Genomic DNA, 20,252 nt, shown 5'->3' with positions numbered 1-20,252 from the left:
GGGGTGAGCCAGTCGCATCACTACGTTCGTTTGTCTTCCGAGATTAAGGAAGATCTTCGAACCTGGTCTAGTTTTCTGGTTCGGTTTAACGGTGAACGCATTTGGCCTGCTGCTCCAGTGTCGAATGCCACTTTATAGCTTTTCAACGATGCGGCTGGGTCCTCCAGTTTTGGGGCCTTTTTCAACGGGGAGTGGTGCGCAGCGTCCTGGCCTCCTGATTGGCGTTTAGAGGGTCTTACTAGTAATTTGCTTTTGTTGGAGCTTTTCCCCATTATAGTGGCAGTCGAGCTATGGAAGGATCGTTTGGCCAGTCAACATGTAGTTTTCTGGTGTGACAATCTAGGCGTAGTTCAGGCCATCAACAATCAGCGTTCCTCCTCTCCCCCGGCTTTGCGTCTCCTTAGGCATTTGGTTTTGCATTGCTTAGAGTCCAACATTAGGTTCTGTGCGTGCCACGTCCCTGGGGTGCATAATGCGATCGCTGATGCATTGTCCCGGTTTCAATTCTCCCGTTTCCGATTGCTGGCGCCGGCGGCTTCTGCAGTTGGGTTACCTTGCCCTCCTTTTGTATGGCAGATTATCAGGCCGGAATAGAGGGCCTGGCGCAGAGGTCGCTGGCTCCAGCAACTCGGAGGGCTTAAGCTGCGTCGTGGCAAGACTGGCAGGCTTTTTGTGCACTAAGCCCTCAGCCGGGTAAGTCTCCCTCAGAGTTGATGTCTAAGTTTGTGTGGGGGCATTACCAGCAAGGTCGTTCCAAGGCTTCCATGACTTCGGCTCTGGTGGGGATTTCTTTCTTTAGTAAATTAAAAGGTTTACCAGATCCCACCAAATCGTTCATCCTTTCTAAAGCCCTTAAAGGTTGGGCCAAGGAGTTTCCCGCCAGGGCCGACTCCCGCAGGCCTATCGATCTCCATCTCCTTGGTCGCTTGCTGGGTGTGATGGATAGTGTGGCTTCGGATTCTTTCGAGGCTTCGTCATTCCGAGTAGCTTTTGCAGTCGCGTTTTTTGGGGCTTTTAGGGTCAGTGAGATTGTAGCTTCCAGCAAGTCCTCGGTGTCCTCAGGGTTCATGATGGGAGACATCGTGTTCCAGGAGTCATCCGTTTTGTGTAAACTGCGGTTTTCCAAGATGGATCAGTTAGGCCGGGGCAGGTGGGTTACTTTGCATAAACAGGATGACTCTTCGGTTTGCCCAGTACGGCTTGCCGCTTTATGGCTGGTCGCCCTGCAGGTGGTTCCCAATGGCTGGTGCACTCAAATCTGTCCCCTCTTTCTAAATTTCAATTCGCTGCTGCTCTTCGGCGTAGCTTAGTGGCATTAGGCTTAGATGGCGCTAGTTACGGGACTCATTCCTTCAGGATTGGTGCCGCCACTAGTGCAGCGGTAGAAGGAGCATCCGCAAGTGATATTCAAAAGATCGGGAGGTGGAGGTCCTCTGCATATAAGACGTATGTTTGCTGCGATAAGCTGTAGGTGCGCTCCTGCAACAACCTGAAAATGTTGTTTACCATCCAGTTAACGAATGGTTAGCATTCGATAAGTGGGGGTGTGAAGGAATTTTTTAGTTTTTCTTCCCGGGAGCCATTATCTGGCCCAACTTGGTTCACGGGTAAGGTTTTTTAGTTTTTCTCCTTCACTCGGGTTACTTGTTTCCCCATTGCATCCTGGCTAGGTTAGTTGCTGTGTGTTCATTTTGTTGTGTGCAGTTTGGTTTTGGTGCGGTGGCTCACGGTTAGGGTGTTCTTTCCTTACAGGGGAAGACCTTGGAGAAGAGCAGGTTTGGCTGGTCGGCCATTCCTATATTTATTGGGCTGAACGGCATGGTTTGGCTAGACGTGCCAGTGAATTGTTGGGTGGCAGGAATGTTCGCTGGATAGGTGTGCGTGGCTTGCTTTGTGCTTCTGTGCGAGATTTGTTGGAGGAGTCTGCAGCGAAATGGGCTGTTCCTGATTGGTTGGTCCTGCATGTTGGTGGGAATGATCTGTGCAAATTGAAAGGTTTGGAGTTGTCCCTTCAGCTAAGAGACTTGGTTGATGCAGTTCGCTTGTTGTGGCCGAATGTGCGCATTGTATGGTCTGACATAGTGCCGCGGATGGTTTGGCATGGTGAGCGGGATCACAAGGCTTTGGATAGGGCTAGACGCAAGGTCAACAGAGCTTTGAATAAGCATGTCCTGTCATTTGGTGGTTTGGTAGTCAGGCATAGCTTTTGGGGTTCGGATTTACCTAGATTTTTTCGCCCAGACGGGGTTCATTTTAATAATTTGGGTTTAGGGTTGTTTATTAAGAAGTTGCTTGCCTTTTTGGATTAGTGTTTTTTTCCTTTGCTGGTGGGCCAGTCTCCATTGGGACTGGCTTTGGAGGGAGAACGCTGCATCTCAGTGGCTTTATTGTGACGCAAGAGAGCGTTGTGAGGGCGCTGGACCTTGATGTAACATGACGAGTCTGTCCTTCTCGTACGAGGGGACCCGAGCGCTTTTTTACGGAAGCGCGCGGAGTAGACTGGCCCAGGAGGGAGGCGAGACCTTCATGGCGTAAGTGCGTCTTTAGGGGGAACGTTTTAGTCGTTCCCCGTTTAAGTCAGTTTGAAAGCTGGAACTGAGTATGCAGCATCTCCTGGCCACCATGGTTAGGTGAATTAATTAATTAATTAATTCAGAAATAAAAGCTGTGACCTTTTTATCCAAGCTGTTATGGTGTCCGACTCTTTCTTTATTAGATAAGTTAAGTGCTTAGTTAATTAAGGTTGGTTAAGGTATTTAATTAGCAATAAGCCAATGGAGATCTTATAGAAAACGAAGGTTGCCTAGACATGAGTGAAGTGAAACCGAAAGATTGCATAAGAAAAGAGGTGTGTTAAACCTCTAGGATGGGGGCCGGCATGTATGCAAATTACTGTTTAGAGTTAGCCTATCGTTAGCAGGGGCGGGTTTTCAATAGAGACATTATTTAAGGGGCTAGAAGTGAGGGCCAAAGCCTCTTGGTTCCAGATTGCTCCAGGACAGGGAAGTGCATTTTGTCAGTTGTCATTTTCCTTAATAAAACTCTCTTAGTGCTTCTCCTTCTTCTCCTCTTCTCTCCTCCTTTTCCTTATTGTATTTAGTCTCTTTTCATTTACTTCATATCATTGCTTTTACTTTTCCTTTCTGTCCTCAATCACTGTCTTTTCTGATTTCTTGTTCTGCTGGGGGTGGGTGTAGCTATGTCCTGCCTAGTAATGAGCCTCCCCAGACCCTGGTCCCTGGCTCCACAGTGCCCCCATGTTATTAGGAGCTGCAGGTGTGGTTCCCCTATTGATAGTTCTATCCCCCCTCAGGCTGCAGCAGCTTTGTGGAAGGTGTGCCAGTGCGGGGGAGGGGTGCTTCCCTTTAGTCCTTAATGCCCCTGGTCAATATTATCTTTGTGGCTGCAATGGCCAGCACCATAGGCAAATGCAGGAGGGGTTTATGAGTGCCTTCCCTGAACCCCCCCTCAGCCCACACCATGATGACTACAATAGAAATAGCATATAATACTAAAGTTGCATGTTTTTTAGGATCCCCTCAGTGTCACAAATGAAATAACTAGCACTACAGTCCCTGTTGATCTTTTAAATGTGTCAGCCAGTAGAAAAAGTTAAAAAGCCAGTAATGAATATTGTTGTGCACCAACTAGATCTGGAAAACATGCACTGTACGGGGTGCACTGATATGGATCACCTATTGGATCAATTATTAATACTGGATAATACACCATCCAGTACATAGGGGGACCAATCTGTGCATCTATGTCCAGGACAGTGCATGGTTTCTTTTTCTGCCCTCTCCCAGATTCCCCAACTTGCTCATATGATCTGTAAAGGAGCCGGCACATGAAATAAAAAGATTCAGCTCAGACAGGATGACTCTACTTCTACATATAATTACTTACTGTGTTTGCTGGTCCTGTATATGCCAGAATTATATCATTCAGTACATTCGTATGATGTATTTTATAGATGGTCTAAGTGCTGATTATGCCCTCTTAATGGTAGAAAACAGTTGCAGCAAACAGTGTCAGTATTATGCTGGGCATTGAGGTATCATTGGGGGAATAGAATGCTTTAGTGATGCGTTATATGACAGTAAGGGGTAATGGCTTTGACACTGCTTTATTTATCTATAGCACCTAAGATCTAGCTTTTATCTCCTTTGAATCATTATTATCAGCCAATAGAGGAGATTGTATTATATACTGTATTCTGAGCATTTAACTTACAAAATAGACAGAATACATGTGCTACAGTGAATTTCTACAGGGTGCACAGCTTATTATTGCAATCACTGCCCCAAGCAGCTATCACCGGGAAGCTCCATTCTCAGCTATGCTCCTACTTCGACAAATATACATTGCTGGAGGTCACGCAGCCTTCGCGTCCTGCCTATGAGGGGTACAACGCGTGCAAAGCAGCTAGTTCAGTTCGTCAGGGCTAACAGCAGGCGTCTGGGGAAAATGCTTCGCCTTTAATAATTCCACATTAAAATGTCGTTTTCGTCACCTCTGCTTGCGATGTGGTGGCAATCACCCAGTTGCCAAGTGTTTCAAGGGGGGTGCCCAGCAGCAGCCTGCACAGCCAGCAAAAGGCACAAGTGCTAGTAAAGTTCCATCCCCTGTCCGTGTCACAGCGATAGCAAAATGGTTGAGTTGGTACCCGGTTCTGCAGTACGCAGAATTTTCGTTAAAAGGCTTCAGTTTTGGTTTTCGTTTACCTATTTGCAGGGATGTCGACACATATTCGCCTAGAAATTTGAAGTCTGCCTTTGAATTGCCTCACATTCTTAGGGAAAAAGTGGCTGGCGAGGTTAGCGCAGGCGCATTGCTGGGCCTTTTGCAGAACCCCCATTAGGGATCTTGTGAATTCCCCGGTGGGAGTGGTTCCCAAGAAAATTCCAGGAAAATAAGGGCTCATGCAACATCTGTCTTATCCGCCAGGCTCGTCAGTAAATTATGCCATACCAGTTGAGGTTTCCTCGGTGGTGTACCAGTCTTTTGACGATGCTTTGGATGTCATTAGGTGTTATGGTCCGGGCGCACTGATGGCTAAGATAGATGTTGAGTCAGCTTTTCGTCTACTTCCTTTGCACCCAGAGTCATTCCAGTTTATGGGTTTTTAGCTTGGACAACGGATATTGCATAGACAAATGCTTGCCTGTGGGGTGTTCTGTGTCCTGTGCGTTTTTCGAGCATTTTAGCACCTTCCTACACTGGTGCGCGGAATTTATTTATTAATTTTTGCGGTAGTCATGGAATAGCCCACTATCTCGATGACTTTCTGTGTGTCGGCCCTTCCGGTTCAGGCAGATGCAGTTATCTTTTGTTTTCTTTACGAGCGCTGTTTTTTCATTTGGAGTTCCCGTTGCTGTGGACAAAACGGAGGGCCCTTCCCCTTGTCATTCCTGGGTATCGAGATCTGTACCTCGGTGGGTTCTTGTCGCATTCCTCTCGATAAGCCTGTCAAGTAATGCCATAGCGGAATGCACGGCTTCCAGTAGAATTACCCTGCGGCAGGCGCAATCCCTCCTGGGCCTGTAAAGTAATTCCAATGGGCAGAGCTTTTTCATGTAAATTGGAAAGGGCCACGGCTGGTGTCACTAACCGAGACATTTGCTACGTTTATCCTCAGAGATTAAGCAGGACCTCTCTGTCTGGGTCTCGTTTCTTCGGGATTTTAATGGCGTTCGGTTGTGGATGTCTCCAGCCGCTGACAATTTGCAGCTGCAGCTGTTCACCGACGCAGCAGGCACCACGGGGTTCGGATGTTACCTTGATGGCTCCTGGTGCGTTGGCCGTTGGCTGGAAGAATGGGTGGGAAAGGGTTTGACTAAGGACTTACTCCTTCTCAAACTCTTTCCCATAATGGTTTCCTTGGAAATCTGGGGGGAATGGTTACGCAATCGCAGCATCATTATCAGGTGTGACAACCTGGGCATGGTCCATGCGATACAATCAGCAACATGCGGCTTCCCTGCTGGTTTTGCGCTTGCTAGCGCAGCTGTGCTCACATGTTTGTGCTGTAACATCATGTTTAAGGCAAGACACGTTCCTGGGGTGGAGAATGAGATAGACGATGCGTTATCACGTTTCCAGTGGGCTAGGTCCCGATCTGTGGCCCTGGTGCTGACGTTGTGCTTTGCCCCTCTTATGTTTGGCAGGTGATCGAGCCGGCATGGAGGGCTAAGCAGAACAGTCTTTAGCCCCCTCCACGTTGCGAGCATATCGGCAGGCATGGAATGAATGGGAAGATTATTCCCGTAGCAGCAAACAGGCAGGTAAGAGTCAGCATCGTTCGATGCTTTCTTTTATTTGGAGTCTCCGTTTGGCTGGCAGATCCAGGGCTTCTGTTGCGCGCTCTTTGGGGGGCATTGCATTTTATTGTAAATTGAAGGGCCAACCTGACTTTACTAAAAGTTTTCTGATAGTGAAGGCTTTAAAGGGTTGGGCACGGGTCTCCCGGCCAGTAGCTGACCGTAGGAGACCTGTGGACGCTCATCTGCTTCCGGCAGTATTAGGGGCGGTTCTCGGAGTGGCTCTTACTGCGTATGAGGCGGTCCTGATTCAAGTGGTGTTTTCGGAGGCTTTTCACGGCACCTTGAGGGTATCGGAGCTGGTGGCATCATCCAAATGGGTTGATGCCGCCATGCTCCTCTCGGATATCCTGGTCAGTGAGAGGTCTGTTCTCTGTAGGATTCGGCAGTCGAAGACCGACCAGACTGGTAGGGGTAGGTGGATCTCGTTGGGTCCATCTAGGGACGAACAGATCTGCCCCGTGGCACTAGCTATGCGGTATGAGTTATTGCGGCCGGATGTTCCTGGTTCATGACTCATGCATATGGACAGGACTCCGCTTACCAAATACCAGTTTGGTTGGTTTTTGAAGAGGTGTGTATCAGTTTTAGGCCTCCCGCCTCAAGATTTTGGTACACACTCGTTTCTGATCGGAGCCGCAACTTCGGCGGCAGCTGCGGGTTTCTCGGCATCAGAAATTAAGGCCCTAGGACATTGGAAATCGGATAGTTATAAAGGTTACATTCGACCTAGGCATGAAGGCCCTTTGTTTAAAGTCATTTCACAGTCTGTTCCGGTTACGTTTATATTTTATGCTTGCCTGGTTTTTGTCTTGTCTCATGTACTGTCCTGTCTTGTCTGTTACCCCTGTCCGTCCTACTCGGGATTAGCTACTCGCCATTGCTGGCAATGGGAGTCTTGAGGGATTTTACAATTTTTACCTGAACTGACGGATTCAATTCGGCTATTCTCAATCATTTAATTAGGCCAATTCCCCCCCACCCATTCTTCCCCTTTGTGTCTTCTGTTTGTCTCAGCCACTTCAAATAGTAAAGTCGGCGACCAATAGAAAATTTTTCTTTTTGGCAGATACTCACTTATGTTCTATCAGATCCCACTAATACACCATAAAATTTTATTGTTTTATGACAATTACTAATTTTTTATTTACTGCTTTCCTCCACCTTTAGGATTGCTCTTTGACACGCAGGACATTTGGGTTATAGGCCACTCATATATTTTCTGGGCTGCTAGGTTTGAGTTCAGATCAAGCTCCAATTTTTGAATATTCAGCTAGGGTCCGTTGGATAGGTTCCAGAGGTATGAGATGGCATTCCTTTTGTCCTAAACTGTTAGAGTATGCAAGGCTTTTTGGTAGGCCACGTATTTTGGTGGCTTATTTAGGAGGCAACGACTTAGGGCAGAGGTCCACTGTAGAATTACGAGTTGATATTGTCAACGATTTGGCGAGGGTGCTATCGGCTTGGCCCTTGTGTAAATTAATTTGGTCTTGCATTGTACCTCGACAGGTCTGGCGTGGGGTTAGGAGTTTTCCTGCTAATGACGAAGCTAGGAAGAAACTTAATTTCGCAGTTGCCAAATTTGTGATGGCCAATTATGGCCGTTTCATTTACCATAATAACATTCAATTTCGATTTAGTTATATGTATAGACCTGATGGAGTTCATTTAACAGAGGAGGGTGTGTCATTGTTTATTGGGGATCTTTTTGAGGAGTTGGCGTTATTGGGGTAGTACTTGGTATGGTGGCGGTGCGGCGGTTCTATAAGCTGAACCTTGCTGTGGCGGGAAAGAACGGCAGTTCACCAGTCCAGGTGCAATTATGAGTTAAGGGCGCTCCCTTCGTTGACTGGTAGTTGGCTGTACCAACCTAACGGGGGGCAGTATCATCACCTAAACGGGTGGGTAGTCAAGTTAGAGGGTGAGCGTTACCTTTTGTGTTTGACATGGTTTACATGGTTATGTGTATGCACTCTGGGCGATCTACGCCTGCTATGTCTTTTGTTGTTTGTGTGTGGGCATAGCAGATCTGGCTGATTTCTGGCCGTCCTTTCTTTGCCACCATACATCCTTAATTAATTTAAGAATTAATAAATAATATTAATTTCTCCAATAAATCGCCATCAAGTTATCTGCCAAATCCACGTCTCAGTGTCTTTATTTTATGTTAGTATGATAAGTGGTTTGCACACATGACAACACCTCATCCGATAGAAGGTTTAATAAGAATCCTGGGTTTTTTGCTGATTGGCTGTCTAGACAGCCTTGTTACTAGGCAGATTAAATGGTTAGGGGTCAGGTGGTTTGTTAGCTGACCAATGCCTGGAATTGTGGGTGTGCCTGTGGCTATCAGTATAAAAGGAGTGATTGGCATTTGATCTGCCTCTTTGGTGATTTCTGGATCCCACCCTCCCGCCCAAAACTTTGCTGTTCGTATTTTGTTGTGTTTCAATTTTTCCTTATTCAGGGAAGGTGCAGCATGGCGGGAGATAGCTGCATCTCAGTGGCTTTATTGTGATGCAAGAGAGCGTTGTGAGGGCGCTGGACCTCAATGTAACATGACAAGACTTTCCTTCTCGTACGAGGGGACCCGAGCGCTTTTTTACGGAAGCGCGTGGAGTAGACTGGCCCAGGAGGGAGGCGAGACCTTCATGGTGTAAGTGCGTCTTTAGGGGGAACGTTTTAGTCGTTGTCAGTTTGAAAGCTGGAACTGAGTATGCAGCGTATCCTGGCCACCATGGTTAGGTGAACTAATTAATTAATTAATTCAGAAATAAAAGCTGTGACCTTTTATCTAAGCTGTTATGGTGTCCGTCTCTTTCTTTATTAGATAAGTTAAGTGCTTAGTTAATTAAGGTTGGTTAAGGTATTTAATCAGCAATAAGCCAATGGAGATCTTATAACACTGAGTACAGTCTGCGTGTACATGTATAGGGGGTATTTAGCTCACACCCCTATGCTGGCAGCAACCTCTGTGTGTCAGTAATACAGCCCTGGTAATAACACTGAGTATAGTCTGCCTGTAGATGTATAGGGGGGTATTTAGCTCATACCCCTATGCTGGCAGCAGCCTCTGTGTCAGTAATACAGCCCTGGTAATAACACTGAATACAGTCTGCCTGTAGATGTATAGGGGGGTATTTAGCTCACACCCCTATGCTGGCAGCAGCCTCTGTGTGTCAGTAATATGGCCCTGGTAATAACAGAGTACACTCTGCCTGTAGATGTATAGGGGGGTATTTAGCTCACACCCCTATGCTGGCATCAGCCTCTGTGTGTCACAAATACGGCCCTGGTAATAACACTGAGTACAGTCTGCCTGTAGATGTATAGGGGGGTATTTAGCTCACACCCCTATGCTGGCAGCAGCCTCTGTGTGTCAGTAATATGGCCCTGGTAATAACACTGAGTACAGTCTGCCTGTAGATGTATAGGGGGGTATTTAGCTCACACCCCTATGCTGGTAGCAGCCTCTGTGTGTCAGTAATACAGCCCTGGTAATAACACTGAGTACAGTCTGCCTGTAGATGTATAGGGGGGTATTTAGCTCACACCCCTATGCTGGCAGCAGCCTCTGTGTGTCAGTAATACAGCCCTGGTAATAACACTGAGTACAGTCTGCCTGTAGATGTATAGGGGGTATTTAGCTCACACCCCTATGCTGGCAGCGCTCTACTATTCATGCCATAATACACCCCATACCCCCACTTCCTTCTCCCCATTCTTGTACTCTTTCTGTAATGTTAAATCTGTGCAATAAACTAGCCTACATTTTTTTTTTCATCTTTCATTTCCTAAAGATATCTGGCCACACCCCTCCAGCTGATGACCACACCTGTGTAATAGCTGGCCACTCCCTTTTAGTGGGCCCATTCCATTGCATGTACCTGGTGGGCCCTTTATGTCCCAGTCCGACACTGATAGCACATAATCATAATAATAATAAAGTGCTATAAATAGAGCGCTGTTAAAAATAGAGCATGCAGGTAAATATTGCATAAAAGGAGAATTCATCCACTACCCCAAGTGACACAATAACCAAAGGAGAGAAATCTGCCATTAGCCAGCGCTCCCTATTTATACATGTATAATTACTACCTAGTGACTATTGCACACACTTAGGTGACTGAGCCCAGTGAACAAATAAGAATAAAATCAGTCACCAAAATGAGTTTTGCAAAGACCCATTAATTCCTGTGTATAGTAGTTTTCTTCTTTTATTATCAGGAAGAAACAGAGAGTTCCATAGGGCGATCATCCCATAGATATACGGTGTCCTTCTGGTATCTTCTCTGTAACAAGAAATGCGTCCCCCATACATGTGACCAGTGACAATGATCGGAGGACACAAGGACAGGAACAAGCCACAGTGCAGAGACATAACAATCACATTTATCACACAATGCACTTACACTATGAAGACATTTTGTACAGTATAAAATACTCCTTAGTGGTAACACAGGAGCATGTCAGTCCCCATCTTACAGTCCCGCAGCTGATAATAGGGAATGGTGGTAACACAGGAGCACGTCAGTCACCATCTTACAGTCCCGCAGCTGATAGTAGGGAATGGTGGTAACACAGGAGCACGTCAGTCCCCATCTTACAGTCCCGCAGCTGATAATAGGGAATGGTGGTAACAGGAGCACGTCAGTCCCCATCTTACAGTCCCGCAGCTGATAATAGGGAATGGTGGTAACACAGGAGCACGTCAGTCCCCATCTTACAGTCCCGCAGCTGATAATAGGTAATGGTGGTAACACAGGAGCACGTCAGTCCCCATCTTACAGTCCCGCGTCTGATAATAAGGAAAGGTGGTAACACAGGAGCACGTCATTCCCCATCTTACAGTCCCGCAGCTGATAATAGGGAATGGTGGTAACACAGCAGCATGTCAGTCCCCATCTTACAGTCCCGCAGCTGATAATAGGGAATGGTGGTAACCTGGGCCGTAGCTAGGATAGTGCGGCCGGTGCCATTGCACAGGGCACCACAGGTCGGGGGGCGCTGTTTGGGCCTGTCAAATGTCTGTTTATTATCATTCTCACTTGTAGCTTCCTCTTATTTCATCCCCAGCATCTCCTGGCCACCACTATCTCTTCCCTGGCCCTTCCCCATGAGGCCATTCCCCTTTTTTGAGTGCACTATGTCCCTTTGAAAAATAAGGGGGACGCCAATGCTCTTTGTGGCACAGGGCACCAAACAGTCTAGTTACGGCTCTGGTGGTAACACAGGAGCACGTCAGACCCCATCTTACAGTCCCGCAGCTGATAATAGGGAATGGTGGTAACACAGGAGCACGTCAGTCCCCATCTTACAGTCCCGCAGCTGATAATAGGGAATGGTGGTAACACAGGAGCGCGTCAGTCCCCATCTTACAGTCCTGCAGCTGATTATAGGGAATGGTGGTAACACAGGAGCACATCAGTCCCCATCTTACAGTCCCGCAACTGATAATAGGGAATGGTGGTAACACAGGAGCACGTCAGTCCCCATCTTACAGTCCCGCAGCTAATTATAGTGAATAGTGGTAACACAGGAGCACATCAGTCCCCATCTTACAGTCCAGCAGCTGACGATAGGGAATGGTAACACAGGAGCACGTCAGTCCCCATCCTACAGTCCCGCAGCTAATAGGGAATGGTGCTAACACAGGACCATGACAATCACCCTCTTACAGTCCTGCAGCTGATAATAGGGAATGGTGGTAACACAGGAGCACGTCAGTCCACATCTTACAGTCCTGCTGCTGATAATAGGGAATGGTGGTAACACAGGAGCATGTCAGTCCCCATCTTACAGTCCTGCAGCTGATTATAGGGAATAGTGGTAACACAGGAGCACGTCAGTCCCCATCTTACAGTCCCACAACTGATAATAGGGAATGGTGGTAACACAGGAGTACGTCAGTCCCCATCTTACCGTGCCGCAGATGATAATAGGGAATGGTGGTAACACAGGAGCACATCAGTCACCATCTTATAGTCCTGTAGCTAATAATAGAGAATGGTGGTAACACAGGAGCACGTCAGTCCCCATCTTACAGTCCCGCAGCTGATAATAGGGAATGGTGGTAACACAGGAGCACGTCAGTCACCATCTTACAGTCCCGCAGCTGATAATAGGGCATGGTGGTAACACAGAAGCACGTCAGTCACCATGTTACAGTCCCGCAGCTGATAATAGGGAATGGTGGTAAAACAGGAGCACGTCAGTCCCCATCTTACAGTCCTGCAGCTGATAATAGGGAATGGTGGTAACACAGGAGCACGTCAGTCCCCATCTTACAGTCCTGCAGCTGATAATAGGGATTGGGGGTAACACAGGAGCACGTCAGTCCCCATCTTACAGTCCCGCAGCTGATTATAGGGAATGGTGGTAACACAGGAGCACGTCAGTCCCCATCTTACAGTCCCGCAACTGATAATAGGGAATGGTGGTAACACAGGAGCACGTCAGTCCCCATCTTACAGTCCCGCAGCTGATAATAGGGAATGGTGGTAACACAGGAGCACATCAGTCCCCATCTTACAGTCCCGCAGCTGATAATAGGGAAGGGTGGTAACACAGGAGCACATCAGTCCCCATCCTACAGTCCCGCAGCTAATAGGGAATGGTGCTAACACAGGAGCATGTCAATCACCCTCTTACAGTCCTGCAGCTGATAATAGGGAATGGTGGTAACACAGGAGCACGTCAGTCCCCATCTTACAGTCCCGCAGCTGATAATAGGGAATGGGGGTAACACAGGAGCATGTCAGTCCCCATCTTACAGTCCTGCAGCTGATTATAGGGAATAGTGGTAACACAGGAGCACGTCAGTCCCCATCTTACAGTCCCGCAACTGATAATAGGGAATAGTGGTAACCCAGGAGCACGTCAGTCCCCATCTTACAGTACCGCAGGTGATAATAGGGAATGGTGGTAACACAGGAGCACATCAGTCACCATCTTATAGTCCTGTAGCTAATAATAGAGAATGGTGGTAACACAGGAGCACGTCAGTCCCCATCTTACAGTTCCGCAGCTGATAATAGGGAATGGGGGTAACACAGGAGCACGTCAGTCCCAATCTTACAGTCCTGCAGCTGATTATAGGGAATAGTGGTAACACAGGAGCACGTCAGTCCCCATCTTACAGTCCCGCAGCTGTTAATAGGGAATGGTGGTGTGGGTGCAGTTCCGGACTCTGGGCCTGATTCAGAGCCGCTTGTAAGCGGCCGCTCGTTCACTCCGAGCAATGTTCGCACATCTGCGCATGCGTATGGGTTGTAATGCGCATGCGCCAACCAGTCAGTGCGGTCAGAAATCGTGTGCTCGCAAAATAACGAATGCCTGCTAATTTGAGTGACAGAATGAGGCGTTTGTGGGTGGTAACAGGGGAAGGTGCTTGAAAACGGGGAGTGGAGATCCGAACGCAGGCGTGCCAAACGGTCAAAACGGGTGTTTAATGGGTGTATATAATTAACAAAGCAGCGTCATCGACCACATCACTTGGTTGTCTTTTAGCCTGAACTGCTCGCATGATTGCGGTAGGAAAATGCTTCCACATGAATAGCGAGCAGTTCAGACGCCTTTCGATGTACTCGATTAATCTAATAAATAGCAGAGATGACGTATGATGCGAGCGGCCAAGGGGCATCTTTACAAAATAGCGAGCGCATGTTTCGTTCGCACGCTCAGACATAGAGGTGTCAACACACCGCAAAGAGCGAGCGCTCAATTTAAAAATCCGGCCCCTATTTTAGAACGACTGTCCGCAAATAGCGTCCGGCTCTGAATCAGGCCCTCTGTCCCTGCCACCTGTGATGATGAGTGGTACCAGCAATTGTCCCCCGGAGTCAGATAAATAATACGCCAGGCTTAACGCATTTCAGACCACACCACACATATGCACACATTCTAAGTGATGTTGGTATTTGAGACTGGTCCCTTTACATTACTTTCATAATATATATATACTGTGATTTGTACAAATACTTCAATACCTTTTTTAAAGGTATTTCATATCTATGATAACCTACTAGTTAGAGCCTTTTGATGTCATTTGTGCTTGCTGTATATACTTTTTTGACTAGCTATTGTGTTGCTATAATATTATCAGGTCATTGTACCATAATGGGTGATAATTATACCACCACTGATTTTTGAGATTCTTTGTAATATTTCACTTGGCTTCACAATACCTGTGATATTGCAATCAGTCTTATGTTTGTGTCCTTATGTTGTCTGTTTTTTTGCTTCTTTCATTTGTTTACACATCTCTGCTGCTTCTCTAGCAGTAAGATTGTTTGGGTGTTAGTGGGTCTGTACTTGCAAACACATTTTTAATGCATATTTAATAAAAGTTATTTATTAAGACTATGAATTTTTGATACACACATTGTATATTAGAGTGCCCTCAAAAAGAGAGTTTTCTTTCTTCTCTTCCATCCACACCGGATCCTTTGTCAGACGGATTGTTTGAGGAAGTGGGGCCCCAAATTGGTGTCTTGCTTAGGGCCCCATGATGTCTAAATCCGCCTCTTCTCACCAGTGTGGGTCTTTATGCGCAGCGGCAACCTCCACTCCACCTCCTCTGTGGCACCTCGGCAAGGCGGACGCTGGCAGCTGGGCGTCCCTCTGCTCTCACAGGAGGTGGTCCTGTAACAGTATTCCTGGGGACCTCAGCTGCCATTTGGCGGGCAGGAATGGCGTTCCGGGGCAGATAGTGCCTTATGGCCCCTCCTAGGTGGACATTTCTCTCTCGTCTCCACGCCCAGTGATCGTCCCCTCTCATCACCTAGTAAAAAACATAAAAACATAAAATTATAATTCAACTTGTCAGGGACATAGGGGTTTAGTCATCATGACGTAATTATCAATGGTGATAATATCGGGAAAATGAGGCTCAGATTTTCGTTCTTGACCGACAGATTGGATAATGGAAGGAATGTGTTTCTGGATGTTTTCTAACCATTTTATCTGTAAAACGCTAAAACAATCATTCATACACACTATAACATAAATCAGGCCGATCACCCGATTATTGACAAATCGCCCCAATAATTGTATAGTGTGTAGGTAACATTACTCCCAGTGTGGCCCTTGACATTCTCATCCATGAACTTAATCTACTACATTACTCACCTCTTCCAGCTGTTCTGGAGCCACGTATGTGCGGTGCTGGATCCTGGCCCAAAATGCATCTTTTTTCTTCCGGAAGAACCATAATGGATGCACCCAAGAAATGTCATCATACATTCTTATATAGAACAGTTTATCTTCTTCCATTTGATTGGCCAGAAAGCTATAGAAACAGAAGAACACAGTAATAATAAGCATCACATCTGCAAACATGTCTAAATTACCAGTATTACAGAGGACCTACCATGTTTTCCACAGCTCCTTGTATGCCAAGTGCAAGGCTATGGATAGACTGTGGTGTGGAAGGGTACAGCCCTTCTCTGGGCATAATGGTGTAAAGGGCCTCTCTTTACTGAACACAATTTAGTAATGAGATTTCCATAGATAATTTCCTCTCCAGCTATTGTATCATTTATCAACTATCCCAAACGATTCCTGTTTTGGTAGCGCCATCTCAGGATGGCAGTAACAGAAAGAATCATCTTTTTAAAAGAATGGGCATATCGTTCCTCCCCCAGAAATAAATAGTATTTTGGGGGATAATGTTGTATTTTTATATTATGCTGTCAGGTATACTGATGTCCTGGCCACGTACATACTAAGAGGAGAACTCTAGAGTGATAACTAACTTTTACAGCTCTGGATTTTTGTCTCCATGGCAGCTGGGTATTGGTGCTCACTTTCCATGGTAATAAATCACTGTTGAATCACTGTGATAAGTACACTTATATTGCCACGATAATCAGTGATAAAAGATTAGACTGGCCAGTACATTGCTGTGTCCTGATGTTACACTGATAGCTACGGTATAATTTGGGATGTTTAGTTTGAACTCAGGAAACTTTATTGTCTGGAAGTACAGTAAATTATATTTAGATGAGTAAATAACCCCTGACTTGTTTAGTCAGTTCTTCTGGAGCATTTTGCATTCTGGTCTCATCTGATGAATCAATGAGGTAAAATACTTACAGTGCGCAGTAAAAGTTGCCGATGGTGTATTCATCCATGGTGAGACCAGCCCTCTTGAAATAAATGAGGGCCATCGCCAGTAAGTACTAGAATAGAAATACCAGATACATTATTAGATGTAGAAATGTGTGTATACATACACCAGCAGTACTATTGTCCAATGTTGGGAATAAAATTGGTAACATAGATATGGGATTTGGGAGCGTAGTTTTGGAGGATCTAAATGTGGTCTAGTAAAACCCACTCTAGGATTTGCTTGGCAGGGTGCTGACCACCGAGGAGGGCACATTATAATTTTGAAGGGCAACATTTTGGGCACGAAGCATTGCTAAATCTGAAACATATAGTTATTGATATGCATTTAAATATGTACATAGAATCACTGAATATTATTTAAACCCTTTTGAATTCAATTCAGTAATTCATAATATGCCACACAATAGTGCACCCACCAATTCATAATATGCCACACAATAGTGCCCTCACCAATTCATAATATGCCACACAATAGTGCCCTCACCATTTCATAATATGCCACACAATAGTGCTCTCACCATTTCATAATATGCCACACAATAGTACCTCCACCAATTCATAATATGTCACACAATAGTACCTTCACCAATTTATAATATGCCACACAATAGTGCCCCCACCAATTCATAATATGGGGCATTTTTATCACAATCCACATTTATTAATGCTCACGACTTTCAAATGAAGTAATGTAGGTAAGTAAGTGTATGAGTACGATGCAGATAAATCGGTGGTGGTTCTATAATGGGCACAGGTCATCATATCTTTCTGGCAAGGTATTGGGAAAGATGGAGACTCCACAACAGATAGCAAAGACTTGGTCACTGTGCCAGATACATTGCTGGATAGATGGGCGTACAGTCGGGAGCAAGTATGGGGAGGGGCACTACATGGGCACAACCACAGCCAGCACTGGTATGGGGGGTGTCTTACTATGAGAGCCCCCTCATCTCTTAGCATGCCTCTGTGATAACCTTACACACAATGATCCTTATGTCAGAAGAGAAAGTCATTGGTATATGTTGGGAAGTACATTACTGGGAGCGACATGGGGAACTTCCATAATGAGAGATACAGCAAACACTAAAACATATGAAGTTGGAATCCCCTATAAAGTGCTGTATAGTGAGAGAAGTACTGGCTAATAATAATAAGGAAATACCTTGTCAGACATCCACATTTTCTTATCCCTCCTGAGAAAACGCTGGATTGTAGGTAATTCTGAAATGAAAAGCATGAAATGTAAAAAGGATTGAAGTAGGGGTGTGCACCGGCCACTTTTCGTGTTTTGTGTTTTGGTTTTGGATCTGGATCTTTCTTCGTGTTTTGGATCTGGATTGGTTTTGCCAAAACCACCCTTCCGTGTTTTGGGTTCTGGGTTTTGTGTTTTGGATCTGTATTTTTTTTAAAAAAAGCATAAAAACAGCTAAAATCACAGAATTTGTAGGTTTTTCTGCTCCTATGCTATTATTAACCTCAATAACCTTAATTTCCACTCATTTCCAGTCTATTCTGAACACCTCACACCTCACAATAGTGTTTTTATGTCCAAAAGGTTGCACCGAGGTAGCTGGATGACTATGCTAAGCGACACGAGTGGGCGGCACAAACACGTGACCCATCTAGGAGTGACACTGCAGTGGCAGACAGGATGGCAGTTAGAAAAACTAGGCCCCAAACTGTACATAATGCAAAGAAAAAAAAGAAGTGCAAGATGGAATTGTCCTTGGGCCCTCCCACCCACCCTTATGTTGTATAAACAGGACATGCACACTTTAACAAATCAATCATTTCAGCGCCAGGGTCTGCCACACAACTGTGGCTGAAATGATTGGTTCGTTTGGGCCCCCACAAAACAAGCTGGCATTTAATGTGTCCCTGCGCAAACTGGCTCTACGGAGGCAAGATGTCATCCTCATCCTCCTCATCCACCGATTCCTCACCCTCTTCAGTGTGTACATCCTCATCATCACAAAGTATTAACTCGTCCCCACTTGAATCCACCACCACAGGTCCCTCTGTACCTTCTGGAGGCTGGTCTCCCTGGAAGAGCTGATAATTCATTTTGATGAACATCATCTTCTCCACATTCTGTGGAAGCAACCTTCTACGCCTTTCGCTGACAAGGTTCCCGGCTGCACTAAACACTCTTTCGGAGTACACACTGGAGGGGGGGCAACTCAGGTAAAATAGAGCCAGTTTGTACAGGGGCCTCCAAATTGCCTCTTTTTCCTGCCAGTACAGGTATGGACTGTCTGACATGCCTACTTGGATGCTGTCACCGATGTAATCCTCCACCATTCTGTCAATGGTGACAGTATCATATGCAGTGACAGTAGACATGTCAGAAATTGTTGCCAGGTCCTTCAGTCCGGACCAGATGTCCAAACTTGGTCCTGCCTGCCCTGCATCACCGCCAGCGGGTTGCTTAGGATACCTAAGTTTTTTCCTGGCAGCCCCAGTTGCGGGAGAAAATGAAGAAGGAGCCGTTGACGTGTCACGTTCCGCTTCAGCTGACAGTGTGTTCACCAGCAGGTCTTTGCACCTCTGCAGGCTTGTGTCGGCCGGAAAGAGAGACACCACATAGGCTTTAAACCTAGGATCAAGCACGGTGGCTAAAATGTAGTGGTCTGATTTCAACAGATTGACCACCCTGGAATCCTGGCAAAGCGAATGAAGGGCTTCATCCACAAGTCCCACATGCCGAGCGGAATCGCTCCGTCTTAGCTCCTCCTTCACTTTCTCCAGCTGCTTCTGCAAAAGCCTGATGAGGGGAATGACCTGACTCAAGCTGGCTGTGTCTGAACTGACTTCACGTTTGGCAAGTTCGAAGGGCTGGAGAACCTTGCACAACACGGAAATCATTCTCCACTGCGCTTGAGTCAGGTGCATACCCCCTCCTTTGCCTATGTCATAGGTGGATGTATAGGCTTGTATGGCCTTTTGCTGCTCCTCCATCCTCTGAAGCATATAGAGGGTTGAGTTCCACCGCGTCACAACCTCTTGCTTCAGGTGATGGCGGGGCAGGTTCAAGAGTGTTTGCTGGCGCTCCAGTCTTCGGCACGCAGTCGCTGAATGGCGAAAGTGCCCAGAAATTTTTCGGGCCACCCAAAGCGTCTCCTGCACGCCCCTGTCGCTTTTCAGAAAATTCTACACCACCAAGTTTATTGTGTGAGCAAAACATGGGACGTGCTGGAATTTTCCCAGATGTAATGCCCGCACAATATTGGTGGCGTTGTCAGATATCACAAATCCCCAGGAGAGTCTAAGTGGGGTAAGCCACTGGGCGATGATTTCCCTCAGTTTCTCTAAGAGGTTGTCGGCGGTGTGCCTCTTACTGAAACCGGTGATACACAGCATAGCCTGCCTTGTAACGAGCTGGCGTTTCTGAGATGCTGCTACTGGTGACGCTGCTGCTGTTGCTGCGTAAGGTGATACATCTACCCAGTGGGCTGTCACAGTCATATAGTCCTTAGTCTGCCCTGTTCCACTTGTCCACATGTCCGTGGTTAAGTGGACATTGTGTACAACGGCATTTTTCAGGACACTGAGGACACTTTTTCTGACGTTTCTGTACAGTCTCGGTATCGCCTGCCTAGTGAAGTGGAATCTAGACGGGATTTGGAACCGGGGACACACTACCTCCATCAATTGTCTAAATCCCACTGCACTAATGGCAGATACCGGACGCACGTCTAACACCAACATAGCAGTCAAGGCCTCAGTTATACGTTTAGCTTCAGGATGACTGCTGTCGTACTTCATCCTCCTCGCTAAGGACTGTTGGAGGGTCAATTGTTT

At 46.4% G+C, this 20,252-nt stretch overlaps 1 protein-coding gene across 1 annotated transcript; it reads right to left on the bottom strand.

Moving 5' to 3' along the window:
- Positions 1–14,865: 14,865 nt before the first annotated feature.
- Positions 14,866–16,495, bottom strand: LOC148521194 (speedy protein 1-B-like). Its single transcript, XM_088475567.1, has 3 exons — positions 16,416–16,495; positions 15,450–15,609; positions 14,866–15,102 (listed from the first exon to the last, which is right to left on the bottom strand). The coding sequence occupies exons 1-3, from the start codon at positions 16,487–16,489 to the stop codon at positions 14,866–14,868; spliced, it is 471 nt and encodes a 156-aa protein (XP_088331693.1). The 5' UTR covers positions 16,490–16,495.
- Between the last annotated feature and the right edge of the window lie 3,757 nt (positions 16,496–20,252).

This window comes from Taudactylus pleione, unplaced genomic scaffold (genome assembly GCF_031769625.1).
Source record: "Taudactylus pleione unplaced genomic scaffold, aTauple2 ptg000173l, whole genome shotgun sequence".
Classification (NCBI taxonomy): Eukaryota; Metazoa; Chordata; class Amphibia; order Anura; family Myobatrachidae; genus Taudactylus; species Taudactylus pleione.
Note: the sequence above shows the minus strand (reverse complement) of the source record. Positions and strands in the feature narration are given on the sequence as shown.

Excerpts from the sequence above, each read along its gene's own strand:
- LOC148521194 (XM_088475567.1), bottom strand. The coding sequence starts at position 16,489 with ATGGCCCTCATTTATTTCAAGAGGGCTGGTCTCACCATGGATGAATAC. Across the intron at positions 15,610-16,415 it reads GGCAACTTTTACTGCGCACT|CTTTCTGGCCAATCAAATGG; the intron begins GTAAGTATTTTA and ends CTGTTTCTATAG. Across the intron at positions 15,103-15,449 it reads CTCCAGAACAGCTGGAAGAG|GTGATGAGAGGGGACGATCA; the intron begins GTGAGTAATGTA and ends GTTTTTTACTAG.